The sequence below is a fragment of the Clavelina lepadiformis genome, chromosome 4, assembly GCF_947623445.1.
Source record: "Clavelina lepadiformis chromosome 4, kaClaLepa1.1, whole genome shotgun sequence".
Lineage (NCBI taxonomy): Eukaryota > Metazoa > Chordata > Ascidiacea > Aplousobranchia > Clavelinidae > Clavelina > Clavelina lepadiformis.
Window position 1 is genome coordinate 2,113,283 of NC_135243.1, and position 15,681 is coordinate 2,128,963.

Sequence of the window (15,681 nt, forward strand, 5' to 3'; positions counted from 1 at the left end):
ACTTCAACGTTGCAGTAATTATCTTAGCTTATGTTTTATACCTGTTCAAAATTGTTGACGACGTAAAAGTTGTCCAAAAAATAAAAAAGACGTAAGCAGGATGTTTACGAAAAGAAATTAACTGGAAAGTGTAAACTGTTGTAGTAGAAGTCCAGATCACATTGTTTTACACATCCTGACTCAGGATGGCCTTCTACAGTATCTGCCAGAATTGAATTCCAGAACTTTTTTTTGTTCAAGCCGGAATTCCTGGAGCAGCCTGGTTGTCGTTGCCTGGCAGCCGTCAGAGTTCTTAAAGCAGTGTTGTTTCCAGCCGAAATTTTTGGAGCAGCTTCATGCCCGCCTAAGTTGTGTTCCGGTGAAGCCTCGTTTCCGCCAAAGCTCCAAACCATTTCGGAGCGATTTCTTTGCCGCCAGAATCCCCGAGCCGCCTCGTTGCTGCCGGGAGTCCAGATCCGAGAAACAAAGAAACAACTAAAATCGGCAATTTTGCGCTGAAAAGGGGAAAGTGTCCTGGGTGAGAAAAGCCATGAGCGCCGAGCTTGTTTGCTTACGTTGATATATGGCGGGTTATCTGCTGGATACTTTATTGCGTCTTGGCACCGTATCACGCTGAGCAAACAACGCTTGCTGATAACTCGGCAATATAACTTACACTTTTTCATTGCTTTTCGTGTTCAGTAAAAACATAGAATATAATTTTTATCTCTTCAGTTAATACGACATCTTATTTTGCAACCACTGCATTTAAAATCTCATTTACTTTAAGTGAATCAAAAGTCATCATTGTATTTCGATCACCGCTAGGTGGAGAGATGGAGCAATGACACAAAGTTTTGAATTTGTCAGCCAAGCCCGTCAAACTAGCAACAAAGCCTGGTGTCCGTAGAAACCGTGAGTTTTGTGACTAATCTTTCATCTTGCGTTTGTTGCTGTTCCTGGATGCCCTCGGTCAATGTTCCCTCTAAGCTGCGCGCGTGCGCAAATGCGCACTGCTGACACGGTCTCCGCGCACAGAAAATCTGTGCTGCGCACAAGAGAAACCATCCAACCTGAATTGAAACTAAAATAAACGCATAATAATGGCCACAGTGCGCACGTGGCTCGTCTGATGTTGCTCACAGTGGTCCAAGGGACCGCTCAGGGAGTTAGTGTGTTTGCTCAGACTCGTGAAAAATTAGGGGGAACATTGCCCTCGGTCATGATTCGAGATAAAAAATCGAAGGCAAAGACAAGAGTATCAATGAACTTTGATTCATCATTCATCCTAGGCTACCAACAGCATTGAGCTTTCCCACGAGCTGCGATTATATTTAGTCCAACTTGTTCAATTGCCCAATCAAAGTGCGCGGGATTTTGTTTAAATGCTAAAAGCGCTCGGCGATTGTTGTTATCTCAAGAAGATATAGGTTGAAAACAAGAAATGGTTGAATCTTATTGTTGCTGGTGTTTGCGCAGACGTTTGACACGATCAATCAATCATATGTCTGTTAAAACTAATACTGGGTACTTTGCGACATCGTATGGCTTTGTACGCATGTTAGATGATTTTCGCATCTTTCCAGGTTTTGTTTGATGTGTCAAGTTCCCGAGCTTTGCGCTGTGCGCTGTATCCAAGAGTTCACCTTCACACGCCGCCGTGTATTTCACTTTGATCGCATAATTGCCACAAGCAGGTCTCCCGTTACACTGATGATCCTGCCAACGATGCAAGTAATATTGTCATCATACCGAGCTTTTGCCAACCATGCAAGCTCTTATTTTCTACCCACAATGCAATACCGCAGGCAAGCTGCTACACGACTAAGGACTGCATCACACGGCATCTTAATCGATTATTTTTAGTTCATAGATTTATGGCGATTGTGCTAACTCGAAAGGTTACTAGATCAATGGATCGATGCCGAAAGCATCTCGTCAGGAAACACAGGACAGAGACGGCAATTGTCTGGCCGGAGACACTGACACACGCGCAACTGCGTTCGCTGCCAGAGCTCCCAACTCATGACAGTGCTGAGTGCTTCGACAAGTTATTGCTTCTAATTACACAGAGCTTCGAGGAGCGCACAGACAACACAGACATGTTAACATCAGCTTTATCGTTCGTTGACTTAAAACCTTCCCAGCTTATGCGGTGATATTTGTGCGTCATCGGTGAAAAAACCTCACACCTACATCTGAGGGAAAGGTTAAAGCTCGATTTACTAAAAAGTTGACGTCGCACTTTTCAACCCGTCAATTAGGAACCTTCGCGAACACGGTGGCAGGCCGATGTCATTTTGATTGGTTGATTGATTGGTCGATGACATTTTGGCGATCGATTCAACAATCCACGAAGCATATGCTCGAACATATCACATTGACAATGAACCACGCGCGACATCGCCAGCGCATTCAGAAGATAATTTCGTCACCAGCCACACTGATTTCACTGATTCTATTCACAGTAATTCGTGTTATGGAGACCACGCAGCAAAGTGTGGTAATAGCTCCAACAATTACCAAGTTAAAGATGATAACTCGTGATAACTCTCTGTTGACTTTTTACGATGCCACGTCATCATATTCGCTCTGTGATTGACAGCGGTGGTGCTGTTAGCATAGTTAAGGTAGACCATACAACGCCGAAGCGCAAACCGTCAGCTCTCAAGTTGCCGCAAACGAGACAGAAATTTCTACTTTTTCTTAAACAGTATTTAGATGTCCATCTTGGCTTCCCAATTTAATTCTATTGCAGTGGATGGTCAGACGGCGATTTTAGGCATATGATGTCTTAACTTATTTTCAATTAGTCCATTAACCAACACAGCGAAACCAGTGCTATTGGGTCCAACACGCGGCAATTTACGCGAAGGGGACGCAAGTCCCAATTTCACACGTTTCTTGGTTGGAACTGAACCGCCCGGATAAATATCAAAGATGTCAACTGAGTTTCCGGCATTGACAACTTGTCTGCAGAAGATACCCGATGACGTAATACCCTGCACAGTGCATCGCATTATGTATTCAAGCGAACTGTTTACGTGTAACACAAAGTCAGTATCAGCAGTAAAGCAAATATTAATCGACCAAGAAGTAAAAAGCTGCTTGACGATGACATCACTTGATATGATATCGTACGTGATATGATTCGATATGACATGTATGATACGATATGACATATATGGTACGATATGACATGTATGATACGATATGACATGTATGATACGATATGACATATATGATACGATATGACATGTATGATACGATATGACATGTATGATACGATATGACATATATGATACGATATGACAAATATGATGCGATATGACATCTATGATACGATATGATATCATTAAAGAAAGACAGAATTTATTGATTGAACAGTGATATTTGTTCTTTAAAGAAACATATTCTCACGCTTAATTCACAATTGCCTGTCTATTTATGCAAAAATAATTCGAATGGCAAGAAATTGTTTTCAACTCTTGATATAACAAGAGCTCATTACAATGTGATAGTATAGAACCTAGAGGCAGAATCAAAACCGCCTTTTCTAGGAACGGCAAATCATTTATACTTGTGCAAATATTTGCTTTGGCTCGGAAAATAATCCACGAACGTTTAATTTGCTGATGAGTAAATTGCTTGAACTATTCGAGTCATTTTGAACGTTTGAATGTGCTAAACGACAACGGTTTATCACTAAAATGAACGAATGCTGACAAATGTAAGCAAAGTCAAAATTAACCTTCCTTGGATATTTGAGAAATGGGGTCGGTGTCAAACCATCAGATCTATAACGTGGGTTTAAGACGTCACTTTGACGCTTTTACGTTTTTACGTTTTAGCGCAAACTCTGAACGGACAAGGCACGCGCTGAAGGCTTTTGAGGTCGGTATTTCACTCGATGTTTTAAATTTATCTTGTCACGTGACACAGGGACATTGCCAAACAGACGGTACTTTGTTCACTTTATGGTGAATTACAAATAATAATCACCGTCCAACAGTAAAGTTATTGGGTGTACAAAGTTTTTTATTAAATTTTAACGAAACATCTCTATACTGCCTATAGGGGCCCGATCTGTGGTATTCATGGTGTTCGGTACATTCATGGGCAACTTGACCTAGGCGCCCTACGTCATGTCATGGAGACAACCTTCATTGCGATAATGGAGGCTCGTTTTTTCCGTTTTAATAATTGTGCTAATGTCGGACGCTTTTCTTGTAAACGTTCGACACCGGGCACCAACTTAACGGCGCGATATCGAGTTTCTAAACAGAAAAAAGCGACCAACTGCTAGAACTCGTCAGTGAACTAACGAACAGCATCGGTCGCCAGTTGACAAAATTATTCGGCGTCTTTTTCGACGGGAACTAAAAATCTCGTCCACGGTGGTACTGACAGCGTCACTCGGTAAACCCGCTTACGGTACGTGATTGAACGACGCTATTTTCCCCGCTGCGAGTGACGTAACATGCGCGATATTCCCTTCGATAGAATAAGTGATAATCAATTCACGCTCGCTTGCAGTGTGTAACCCTTACAGCAGCAAAAACACAATTGAACAAACAAATTTTACTTTGGATAGATTCCACGATGAAATGGTAATATAATTTTGAACAGAATATACTGCACACCGAAAAATCTTGTTTTTTCGTGTAATTTAAAAGAGTTAAAAGTACCAGTTGGCGTGTTTTATTTATTATGCTGCAAACATGGTTCCCGAAAATTTTATTGATTTGATTTGATCGTGGTAAAAGGATGAACAAGCGACACTTCCTGATAAATCGACGCAGTAACAAAACACTACGGAAATATTTAGCATTTTATGATTGATTGAGATTTCTGACGTAATACAAACATCGAGCGCTTGCTGCGCTAGACCTTAGGCCTAAATCAACTTCTGTTACGCAAGCACTCACGTCATATTGCTCGTCCTTATCAGCAGCCATTGTTTGAAATGGTAATTTTAATGAACAAAGTTTGTCTTTCCGCAAATAAGCGGATTCACTTTGGAAAGAAAGAGTTAAAACAAGTAACTGGAAGGTCGAATAAAGGACATCGCTTAGTCCAAACTTATTTGAAAGCGGAATAATAAAAACGTCATAAATGTTTGATTCAATATATCACTGAGTGTTATTATTATTGCCTTCATTAGCCACAACCTCAGCAATCAGGTCTCGTTTCGACAATCTTTTGCAATTAAACAAGTAGCCTAACTGAAAACTCGAAACGTCACTTCGTCAAAAACGTCTTGAAAGCGAATTCCGAAAAGATTATCTACTTGATAACTCTGCATGTATTCTTTACTTGCCATTAACGCCATTTCTATAAAAGTGAACAGCAAATTACGGAGCAATTGCCCGCAAGTAGAATAGAAGTTTTCATGAGGCCGCTGTAACACACCGATGTTGCTCGTATTTTAAACTCAAGCCGAAGATTCAATGTCGTTTAAAGTTTTCTCAGCTTCTGACATGTTGTTCCACCACGACTGCTGTTGTCAAGCGCGGGCGAACAATTTATTTCATTTATGTTTCCATGAACGGAAAATCGCTAGCCGGGGGTACGGAGCAAATGCATATTCCTCAGTGGAGCATGCTGAGATAGCACATGCAGCTTGGTGCTGATTGTGGAAGCCATCAGTTGTTTAGCTTACGTTTAAATCTTTTGTATGTGCTGCATCGACCGAACGCGATTCAAGGAAAAAACTCGCGTATGCAATCAACTGATGCGGACTCACAGTGTTACGCACTCGTTTAAAAGCGAAACCGAAATGTTTGTTGAGGTTCACCAGGCAAAGGATTTAAATTTCTCCTGTAAAGGTCAAATTCAACCAATAAATCATTCAACATTATTTCTTCGAAAGTCAATTCCGAAATCGCCAATCATAGACATCAAAAATATAAATTAAGTTAGGACGTGGTATGAAGTGAAATATTGTGTTTATTTTCGTTGCAGAACTTGGTAACCGTTGAAACAGAAACAAAATTCTCGACATCTTTTAGTTTTAATTTTGAGTCTGGAGAATGTATGTATGGTTGGACAAGTCAGCAGACTCGCCCAGTGTTCAAACGACCTTTGATGTCCAACATGTGCTTTTGATATATCGCTTACTGGGCTACGTGACAAATTATAACTTTGTTTCAACATTTCATATTTAAACAAGATTTGTCATTTAATACAAACATCGAGTACTACCTGCGCTAGACCCTAAATAGATCAACTTCTGTTACGCAAACACTCACGAGATATCGCTCGTCCTTATCAGCAGCCATTGTTTCAAATGGAAATTTTAATGAGCAAAGTTCATTTTTCCGCAAATAAGCGGATAAGTTAAAGTGCACTAAGTTGAAGCTTGATCTCACAAACTTGTTTTGCAAAACAGGGAAAGTGGGACATCTAACGATCATCATTGTTAATTAGTCGAACACCAGATTCTTTGAACGTTTTTCAGGTTTCACCATTAATGCATTGTGACACAACAAAATTACTAATTCTGACTTTAACAATAACATTTGAGCGTTTAAAACAAATCACCAAGGAATTGAAAGCTATACCTCGATGCATGCAGATGAATTAATTTCAGCGCCGCAGTCTATTGGAACCTCCAAGTATTAAAAACACGTGATTCGACTTGAACTTGCACAAAAACTACAACTTGATATCAGCCACCAGCGATGAGAAGTCATCAGTCAACTATATTTTATATATATTTATATACGTTTAATTTATTTTATTACTGGTATAGGTTTGAAACTTAAGCTTTTTAATCGGTCTTGGTAGACTTGCTGGGATAATCTGCAATTTAAATGCGAAAAGAGGAAACATCTTTGGGTTTCAATTTTTTAACAACATTAACCTTAACCCACCGTGACCACAAATGATAAAGGCTTGACTCGTGTTTCTCTAAATTTATTAAGATTTTATGTAACAAAGGAATTGCTTCGAAAACAAAACAGCTGGTACTAAACTGTTTGTATTAGCTATGAACACTATTGTTGGTTGTTGATGGGATATTGTTGCTATGTTGGTTCTTTAGTGGTGATCGGTTGTAGGCAAAGGCAAATATTATAACTATAGACTTTGCTAAAATGGTGCCTTCAAGTTACGATTTGTCAACTGAAGCCGATTGTTTGTTATTTTTTATCTAACAAAAAACATGGACGTTATAATTTGCAAGAGGAGATGTGCGCACCACGTCCATATGAATGATGCACACTCACCATAGCTCTCCTGCATTATGTGAGGGATAATTTATATCGATAGGCAATATGGTTGCACTTGTGAATAGCTTGTGAGACGCACCATATGGTCATGACGCGTAGGTTAAGATATACTGACGTAGAAGTATACAAGACATGCACGAAAGCAAACCGTCATGTTTAACTTAAATTATAATTATTAGCATGACGTCACATCAACTCATCTTGATTTTTTTTTCAAACAAGCCACGAATGTCAAAGCAAGTTTACTCGCGTTAATTCGTCGCAAAAATTACCCGCAAACTGCGCCGCGGTTTCTTGGTTAAACAAAAACGTTGCACAGGCAAAGCTTTCTGCTAATTTGACAAAGAAATTAAAACAAAGAATATAATCAATGATTAACTGAGCAGAGACAAGTCATTTTTAGTTATTCATTAAGAAGTTGGTCGACCTTTGTAATGGGCGCTACCATGCGCGTCATCACCAAGGCAGCCAGCAGGCTTGTGACATGCCGAAGCTTATAAAAACTTTTAATAATGAAAAAAAAAATTATTTACGAAAACCAGAAGGGAAACTTTTCTTTCATTATCTTAAATAGTACTAACCACTCGATGCATTCAAGTTCAAAAGCGCCATTGGCAAATTTTGCACTATCCAGCCCATACTTTGCATGGAAATTAAAGCGGGTTGTTGAATATTTAATACTTTGAAATGTTTTTCGTTTTTGTGTGGTCTGGGCCATGCTTGATGCAATAATAGATGATTTAGTTTGATCTAAATCTCCTTGGTAGAGAGCATCTGTGTAGTAACAATGCAACCTTTGATACTTTACTGATACTGTAACTGGATAATTTGAACGGTAAAAATCAAATAAAATATGTACGATGATCGGAACTTGCACAAAAGCCAACTCGTTGTAACCCGGGCTGGAACGATGAGAAATCATGTCATGGTCGGGTTTAAGTCGTGCAAAGACTTTCCTCAGTCCGAGGATAAAGATTGTGATGTCATACCAGTTAAAATTTCCGCTAACCCTTGTACAGGGAATTATGATATCGCTTGGAGTTTGCTGTTGTGCTACACAGAGGCGATAGGAAAGTTAAACGCCGTAAGACTATTTGCATGTTGCAAGATTTGATGTGAGTCAAATCGTGAGACATCTTATATGAGGGGCGCCATGTGTCAGATAGGTCGCTACTTCTATAAACTTGCTTCACAACTACGAGTTCAAGTACACAGCGATGGTGGAACCTTTTCCAATGCGGCTGGACCAAGATTAGGTTTATTTGTAAAATTCGAGACTCGACTATAGCTTTAGGTCTGCCATAATTTTAACAGATTTGGTTTTTAAAAGTGAGGGAACCTGGCCCTCAAGTATAAAAAGTGTGGGACTAGGCCACTACAGCCCTTTTGTCACAAAGGGCCCATTCAGCCCCTTTGTTCCCACCATCTATGATTTTACTAAAACCATTTCATACACATGACAGTTCTAACTAACAGGACACAATGAAATTTAACCAATGTTATATAACTAAATATCTAAACCACTATACATAATACAACTAAAAATCTAAGCAATTATTTAATGCTAACTAAAAAATTAATAAATTAAACAGACAATCGTTGTAATAGTTTAAAGAGTCTCAGCATTTTACTGAAGGAAACGGATGACCTGTTATCGTGTACACATTACGTCATTTTTCTGACTCATAATTTAGTTTACCGACCTTCATTGACAAGCTTAAGAATAACCCCATCTCAGCAACAGCACGCGCTTTGGTGAATCTTGAAGAATTTACTCAAAGTTACAATTACAATAGTTAAATACTGCACACACCTTGCCAGCTTCGACAGTTTTTAAATTTATGTTGAATGCAGATTTTTGCATGAACGATTTTTACAGGCTTTTTATAACGGAAACCATGAATACATCATCAAATCATTACAACATTATTACATCAAACTGTTGCTTAACTGAAACACGTTCATTGCCACTTAATTAGTTAAATACCGACTGACAGTTCCCAGAAGCCAACTAAATTAACCTCACACCTCATGCAGTCTAGCTTATATAGAGGAACAGACTTCTTCTTCTCGCTGGAAACCATTGGTTTTGACTCATTGCTGCCACCAACTGATATCAGGTTATGTTGAAACATGTGGTTTAGTAATTTTACATCTAACAATTCACAGTGACCTAACTGGAATAATGACGGTTGGATATTTAGGAATTTTAACAAAATGTAAGAACTTCATTGAATGAATTCAGTGTAAATTATTTGATATTTTTAAGGTATCTGGAATTACATTTTTCTTTTGACTTGTTTCTTTACTAAGCAGAAAGCTAAATTTTTTAGCTTAATTCTTTGCATTTATTTTCACTACGACTATGATAACTATGTCTCTAGCTACAAGTCGTGCTTCGTTATTCAGTTCAACAAATTTCACAATCAATCTACGTCATCAATCATTGAAACGGAGTTGTCTAAAGCTGCCCTGAAAAGCAGCTTACTGGAAAAATTCATGCAGTGAGAATCACAAAATTTTACTCCATTTCATTACAATTTGAAACAACACCATTTTGGTTGGTTGGTGCTTGACGTACGTTACATAAATTGAAGATGATTTAAAATCAGTTAGCAATGTTATACGTTGACAAAATCTATTGGCAGTAACAGTTACGTAATGCTTCATGACGCGAATATGAACAACAACGAGAATCGTCCCGTTGAAAAGTCATCTCGCATAAACTGGAATGCCTAAAAACCCCAGATTCCAATTTTCAACCTGGGATCGAACAAATATCATAGTTACGGCATAATTGCAACTTTCTTCGGTTAAGATCATTGCCAGGAAGTGTAAATTTATCACATGTCTGTTCGCAAATGACGTCATAAAGCAACAAAATTACTTCAGAAAACAAAAGTTGGCGACGATGTAGGAGGATTGCCAATTTATAAGATGTCGATGTGATCTGCTTTTAAATATATGCTTTGTATCAGAATTGCAGGTTTAATATTTGCTGAAGTCAAAGTCATAAAATAACGAAGGACAAATAAAATGGAAAGGCCACACACTTCAATATAGAAGCTTCTTTGGCTAATTTACTGTAAATGATTCACAAATTTTGTTTTAAAAACGCTTTTATAACATTTGACATTCATAACGTCATATATACGTTTACTTGCTGCTGGTAGGCTACATAAAAGGAAAAAACACTAAAAATCGTATTTCTTGTAAAGTTTAGTGTAAAAGCGAAATAATTTCCTCGTTCTATTTGTTCTGGCTCACCTAAGCAAAAAAATTATGAATCAACACAGCTTTTGTTGCGTAACAATAGATAATGTTAAAACGTATTGTTATCAAACAAAATTACCCTTTGCTCTGTATAGAATAATAATTATTATGAAAAACACAGGAGACAACCATTATTTTGCTTCGTGTACAAGCGATTACTTAAGAGTAGCGCAGCAAATGACATACAGTCGAATCCGCTTAATTCAGACACCGGATAACTCGGGCAACCGCTTTATTCGGCCAAAATGCTCGAGAACGGAACAAAAGTAAAAATTGAAGGTAAAAAACTCCTGTTAATTCGGACACAGGTTCGCAATTCCTATCGTTAGGTTATGACAAAATAAACTTCGTTCGTTTTAACACAAGATGCAGTTGCATTATGAGTGATTACTGATTATGGTGAAACAATGACGATCGATGCAGTAACAATCGACAATGAACTCATATAAGGCCGTGCCAGCTTCATAGTCGCTTTTACTTCGGTACAATTGCGTCCATCTTGTAGAACAGAATGGTACAGAAAAGTTTTGCCGAAAAAGTGAAATTGTTCACTAAAGTAAACGAAGAAAAAAATAAAGACGCTTGCTTCACAGTTGGGCAGTTAGTTGCGTTGGTGGGGATATCAAAAAGTGCGTATATGTGTGTGTTACACAGTAATATACAGTATTTGTTGAATCGTTTGGTATCGAAATACTGTACAATACAACTAACCTGAAGGTATAACTCTTGTGCGTTTTATGCGATCAGTGCCAATTACTGCAGTATAGCGCAGCTGCAATTCATTTATTACGCAACAGTACAGTATTTTAAATGCGTTGTTTGCCTTTACGCATGACCATGAAACGAACAATTGATTTTCCGCTTAATTCGGACAAAGCCGCTTCTCCGCTTAATTCGGCCAAAAGTGAGCGGAACCAAAGTGTCCAATTAAGCGGAGTCGACTGTACAACGTACACATAAAAGCTAGGAATAATCGTAGCGCCAACAAGCGAGGTAGAAATAAAGGCAACCGGATCGGTTATTGATACGCGATAAGGCGTGGGGACGGTCAATGAGGTCATAAAATTGCGTAAATGTGTGGTCAGCCGAGTATTTGTGAGACGGGACCTTGGGTAGATACAAACTTGTCCTAAAACATATTTTTATCTTGTAGGCCGTGTATAATCAGTATCTGCTCTAAGTTGAGATTGCGATTTCTCCAATGCTGGGCTGCAAGGTCACTCACAAGTAGTCGAGGAGCTTCAACAACACGCATCAGGTCGCATGGAGCTGGATTTAGTGTCTGGCTGGTGTTGGAATAAGCTGCATTTCGTTTTCAGTGAATTATCTCGCAAAATTAAAACTTGTAGAAGCAGTGCTGGGGCTAATGCACGTGACAAGGTTTGAAAGGGCGACAGACAATAATACGACCAGATGTTCTTTGAAACTACACCGCGGTTATTTTGTATTTTATATTATTACCGCTGTTATTTTGCGAGTGACGCAAAAAATATTATCTACGAGTGCATCAAAATACGGCTTAAAAACGTAAAGTTTTGACAAAATTTAGTAAATTTAGAAAAACATGAGCCGAGTTAAAACATTCGCTAGAACAGAACTTAATAAACGAACATTAACACTCATACATCGTATATCGGCTTCACCACAATGAACGAAGGTCAAAGGTCAACCATAGAGTTGTGAAACTTCCTTTCACTCTACACTGACAGCGTTAAATTGTTTCGAAAGAGAATCTCTCCCAAAATCCCGTCCCCGCCCCTATAACGTCACTCTCCGCCAGTGCCCGGGAGAAGTTGGAAGTTCTTGAGAACGACCGGGTAACTGGATATCGGGGTCGAGTAGGAACCAATTCGGTTAATGTGGACGTGGATAGGGTATTTGGAGTATTCACTTGGGTATTAGGAGGTGGATAGGGGCGAGGCAGCCCTGGTTAAGCGGGATGTCGTAGCCCACCATGCACTTGAGGCAGTAGATGATGGAAGACTTGCTGATCGCTTTCGGCGCGTTCAACTTGTTTATCACCATAGGGGATGTCCCCTCGAAATCGAACGTCGCGCTTCCCTCCTTCAAGTCGATCTCCACCCGGAGGTTGATCACTGATCCGTCGTCCATCTGGTCCGAAGCGCGAAGTACGCCGTCCGTTGTCATGGAGACGTCGCGCAGCAGATTTCTAACCGCGACCTCGGCGTGGTGTTGGATGTGTGCCATGTAAGCTTGGACCACTTCCAACCCGTAACACGATATAAGCTCCTGGACCAGGTGGATCCCCTAAACAGAAAGCTTCGTTGTAATGTCTGTGATTGATACTGTTGTGACGTCACAAAGACACTTACCTTCTGGTTAGCGGCAACTAGCGCTCTTAAGTCGGCAAGGTTGCCATCCATCCTCCCTCATTGATCTCTATCGCCAACATCTGGTACTGCACACCATCCTGCATGGCTCCTAGGTGGCTTGGGATGTGAGGAGCGTTGGAAACAAGACCACCATCAGGTCCGAAAAGAGCGCACGAGAAGTCAAGTCATTCCTGTCGATTCATGTAATGTTACACAAAGAATATTGAGTGTTTTCACGACACACAATGACAATAATAGAACTAGGCCTACACCTACTCAGTTGTCAAGAACATATTTACATAAGCAAGTCTTGCAATATACACAAGACTGTACAGGACTTTCAACAATTGAACCACAAATAAAATGTCAAGGGCTGAGAAATCTTGGTGCAATAAATTCGCAGAAATTAGACCAAACAAGTAAAAGCAGTTTTGGACGATTATCTAGACCAGTGATGCACACAGCAGTCTCCAGCTTAAGTACGCAACTTAAATCTGGTTGGTTTGTGCGTAGTTTGCAATGTTTTTGTTATTTCTTCCCTTGAAGTGTGCACAGTGACAGAACTGCACATCACAATCAACCCTTTTAAGCCGTAACAATTACACAAGTATAATTTCGTCTGCTGGGTTTACGGTTATGACAACAAATGCACAGCTTGGTCCTCGAGATGAACATTTTAATTTAGATTAGTAAAGTAGGCCGAAGTATCAAACTTGTAATCGCGAATAAGTTAGTGTACCAGGTCGTGGATTCAAATCTGCATGCACTTTATACAACGCTTGCACGAGATGGGTGCAGTAGTGAGCTAGCCTGCAGTAAAATTGTACAAGTTTTTGCAGATGAAATTATTGTGTTAGGCGGTGAGTATAATCGCACAGTAGCTTACTCCTAGTAATTCTGTAACTTTTAACTGCGCATGATGTCAGGCAAAGGCAAGCATTTAAGTGAATCTCAGAGATTAGAAGTTATCACCGGGTTGAGGGAGCCAGCTCCTCCAAGTAAGTAAAGTTTTGCTCGGAAGGACGAAGTGAGTGAAGACATTATTCCAAAGGTTTAGAAGAATCATCAAGAAGATATTCGAAAATGATCTGCTTTGATGTCTGAAGAGACCAAAACAAAACAATTTCAAGCATCTGTTGGCCAATTTTCTGAACTGGAGGATATGTTGTATGTTTGGATTGATAGCAAGCGTCGCACAAGCCTTCCACTTCCGCCCTCATTGGCCGTTTTTAAAGCAATACAAATCGCTGAACAGCTATTGATATCAGAGGATGGCTTGAAAGCTTCATGGCAGTGGCCGATTCCGATCACGTCGTGGATTGCAGAAAATTCTTCTCCACGATGAGAAGATCCTGAGAATGTTTATAACATGGAGGAAACTGGGTTATTTTTTCAGCTCTTGCTCATGCCATCTGAAGATGTCAGCACTATCCGAGGAAAAAGAAGGAAAAGAAAAGAAAGCTAAAGAACGAGTGCCACTGGTTGCTTGCACAAATGCCACAGGAACGCATAAAGTTCCTTGTACATTGATTGGGAAACCAAAATTTCCGGCTTGTGTCAACAATCGAGAATGGCCTCTAAAGTACTAAGTCAGGGTAAAGCATGGATGGATGTTGACAAGTGTTGGAAATGGTTCAATAAAGTTTTTCATCCTGAAGTGAAGAAGAGAACAGGACGCTGGGTTCTCTTGTTGATGGACACCGCTCCTTGTCATTTTTCTGCTTTTGAGAGAAACAACGTCAAGGTGGCATTTTCCCTTCCAACTGCACTAGCTGGAAGCAACCATGCGATATGGGTATAATTGCAGCACTAAAGAAAAGTTGAGATATTTTTATGTTAAGGATGTTCTTATCCTTTATGAGCTAAAAGAGACTTTGAAGTTACGCAAACAAGAGCAAGCAAAAAGGTTACCCAGAGGGGCAGCGGGTGTTGCCTATGGCAACCATCATCTGCTAGATGCAGCGAATTACGTCAACCATGCATGGGATGCGACATCAGAATCAGCGATAGGAAACGTGTTTAAAAGGGCTGAAATATTACCATTGGAAGGTGGTATTGTTAATGGATGGAATCTGATATGATCTTATGTCCAAGATACGAGAACTAGATATGAAAAAACTGTTTACTTTTTCGACATGTGGTGGCTTACCACTCGATGTCACTAGAGCATGATCTTCAATCCCAGAAAGTTCGATACCTCCAACTCTGCCCCCGTCGTTGATGATGTCACGTCCTGGACTGGCAAAACCAAATCCTTTCTTGTATCTGCAGATGCGTGAATCAGTTTGATGTTAGTGAACTAAATAATAATGTTTGAATAATCTAAAAATTTGAATGCTAAGTTTTAATAAAACGACAGCGTAGCTGTTGCATAGTAATTGGTTGTGATCATTCTACAAATATCATTCGACAACAACTTATACATAGATGAGGTTCTTTGCAACTAAATGTGGAAAATACTTCAACTGCACCAGTGTTGACCTTAGAACCCACCTGGCTTGGAAAGTCGGCAAAAAGTCACCAAACTTTGATGCGACAAAATCTAAGTTTTTCACCGTGGAAGGCTGACACATGAGGGCGCAGTCGGTCCGCTCATACCTCGGATTCAAATAAAGATCGGTTTTGATGCTTTCAGGGGAAACCCTGATCTGATAATGCTTGCACACACTCGACTATAAGCTCATCAATAGTGACATCTAGTGCAGATATGGGCTCTGTGATCGAAATGCAACGAAATTGTTCTCAAAAGATTTATATCAAACAAATCAGAAAAGAACAAATTATTAGGTAATTGCAATCATCCAATTTACCAATACGAGATTATCAATTAACATATGTATATTGAGATGTTTATATGACATTTT

The 15,681-nt window shown here is 39.6% G+C and overlaps 2 protein-coding genes across 2 annotated transcripts in view; both read right to left on the reverse strand.

Annotated features, from left to right (window-relative positions):
• The window catches only part of LOC143452376 (5-oxoprolinase-like), a 109,816-nt gene extending 94,286 nt beyond the window's left edge, over positions 1-15,530 (reverse strand). Inside the window, exons 1-2 of the mRNA XM_076953323.1 lie at positions 15,311-15,530; positions 14,967-15,082 (exon numbers count right to left, since the gene is read on the reverse strand). The gene's annotated coding sequence lies outside the window, so the exon portion shown is untranslated. The remainder of the gene's footprint in view (positions 1-14,966; positions 15,083-15,310) is intronic.
• On the reverse strand, positions 11,923-13,167 carry LOC143453392 (5-oxoprolinase-like). Its single transcript, XM_076954729.1, has 2 exons — positions 12,818-13,167; positions 11,923-12,752 (listed from the first exon to the last, which is right to left on the reverse strand). The coding sequence occupies exons 1-2, from the start codon at positions 12,866-12,868 to the stop codon at positions 12,372-12,374; spliced, it is 432 nt and encodes a 143-aa protein (XP_076810844.1). The 5' UTR covers positions 12,869-13,167; the 3' UTR covers positions 11,923-12,371.
• Positions 15,531-15,681: the final 151 nt, after the last annotated feature.